The sequence below is a fragment of the Galeopterus variegatus genome, unplaced genomic scaffold (assembly GCF_000696425.1).
Source record: "Galeopterus variegatus unplaced genomic scaffold, G_variegatus-3.0.2 Scaffold303, whole genome shotgun sequence".
NCBI lineage: Eukaryota > Metazoa > Chordata > Mammalia > Dermoptera > Cynocephalidae > Galeopterus > Galeopterus variegatus.
In genome coordinates, this window is record NW_007726414.1 from 193,468 (window position 1) to 194,865 (window position 1,398).

The 1,398-nt window shown below is 56.1% G+C and overlaps 1 protein-coding gene across 1 annotated transcript in view; it reads left to right on the plus strand.

Annotated features, from left to right (window-relative positions):
• The first annotated feature begins 222 nt into the window (after positions 1-222).
• Positions 223-1,398, plus strand: part of ARL6IP5 (ADP-ribosylation factor-like 6 interacting protein 5) — a 25,183-nt gene continuing 24,007 nt past the window's right edge. Inside the window, exon 1 of the mRNA XM_008567199.1 lies at positions 223-526. Within this exon, the coding sequence (XP_008565421.1) occupies positions 351-526 (176 nt within the window). The 5' untranslated portion in view covers positions 223-350. The remainder of the gene's footprint in view (positions 527-1,398) is intronic.

Below are 1,398 nucleotides of genomic sequence, written 5' to 3' on the forward strand. Positions count from 1 at the left end.
GTATTTTGAAGGGGGCTGTTTGTATTCAGAGTGCCAGAGAACGCCTTGTCATTTCCCTTCAGACAGGGGATTTCCGCTGGTTGCTTTCTATCTTTTCATCTCTGTTCTGCACTCGGTCCCTTGCTCTGTCGCGGGGCCCCTGTTTTCCTGTAACCAACTACTTAGAGCCGATCAAAGAAAGAAAGAAGAGCAAACGCGCCCGCCCGCTCCAATTCCCTTTGCTCTGCTGCTCGCTAACCGCAGAGCCGATCGAGACGGAACCGCTGTCATTGCTTTAACCCAGCTCAGCTGATCGGTTGCCGCCGCCGCCGCCGCCAGATTCCGTAGGCGAAAAACGCAAAGCTTAGAACATGGACGTGAGTCTCGCTCCACTCCGCGCCTGGGACGATTTCTTCCCGGGCTCTGACCGCTTCTCACGGCCGGACTTCACGGACATTTCAAAATGGAACAACCGCGTGGTGAGCAACCTGCTCTACTACCAGACCAACTACCTAGTAGTGGCTGCCATGATGATTTCTGTCGTGGGGTAAGTGGCCGGGGCCACCCATCCGGGGTCAGCGTGGAGGGGGCTCGAGGTGCAAGAACCTTGCATGTAGAGACGTTCTCTGTCCACGTTCAGCGCCTGCCCTGGCAGTTGTACAGGCGGCCAAGCCGGTGGAAACTTGTTCGCAGGGCGAGGCCACAGAAATCTGCGGGTCCCATTTCTCTTTCTCCGTCCAGGGCTGAGAAGTGAGGGGTCCCTTCGGGGCAAGAGGATGGGGGAAATTTTGCCAACCTCGGGCAAGAAAAATGACCCCCCCACCTTCGCCCCCGTCCCTGTATCAGGCTCTTGCTGGGGAGATACGTATAGCGCCCTCGTCTTTTAAAACAGAGAAGAAAGAGCAGAATGCTGTAGCCCTATGCTAGGGCTGGCTGGGGCGACAGGGTGTGGACAGGGTGGTGTTGTAAAAGGGCATCGAAGTGGCAACGCGCTTTGTTGGTTTCTCCTCCTAGTGCCTGCCACACTGTACAGGAAAGCTGAGCTTGGGAGCAAGAGGGTGGGTGTCCTCTGGTGGCGCATCTCCCAGTGTGGGTGAAGGCTGCCATGACTCTGGGAACAGGGCCCTCAGGCTTTTTCTTCCAGGAATTGCCAGGTGTGGTCACTTTCTCCATCTTCACTCTCTAGCATGGGGTCTCAGTGTATCCAAGGGCCTTTCCAATACCTGGTACTTAAAAAGTGCACTGTGTTGGGCCTGCCCCGTGGCTCACTTGGGAGAGTGCAGTGCTGGTAGCGCCGAGGCTGTGGGTTCGGATCCTACATAGGGATGGCCGGTGCGCTCACTGGCTGAGCGTGGTGCAGACTACACTGTGCCGAGGGTTGCGATCCCCTTATTGGTCAAAAAAAAAAAAAAAAAAAGG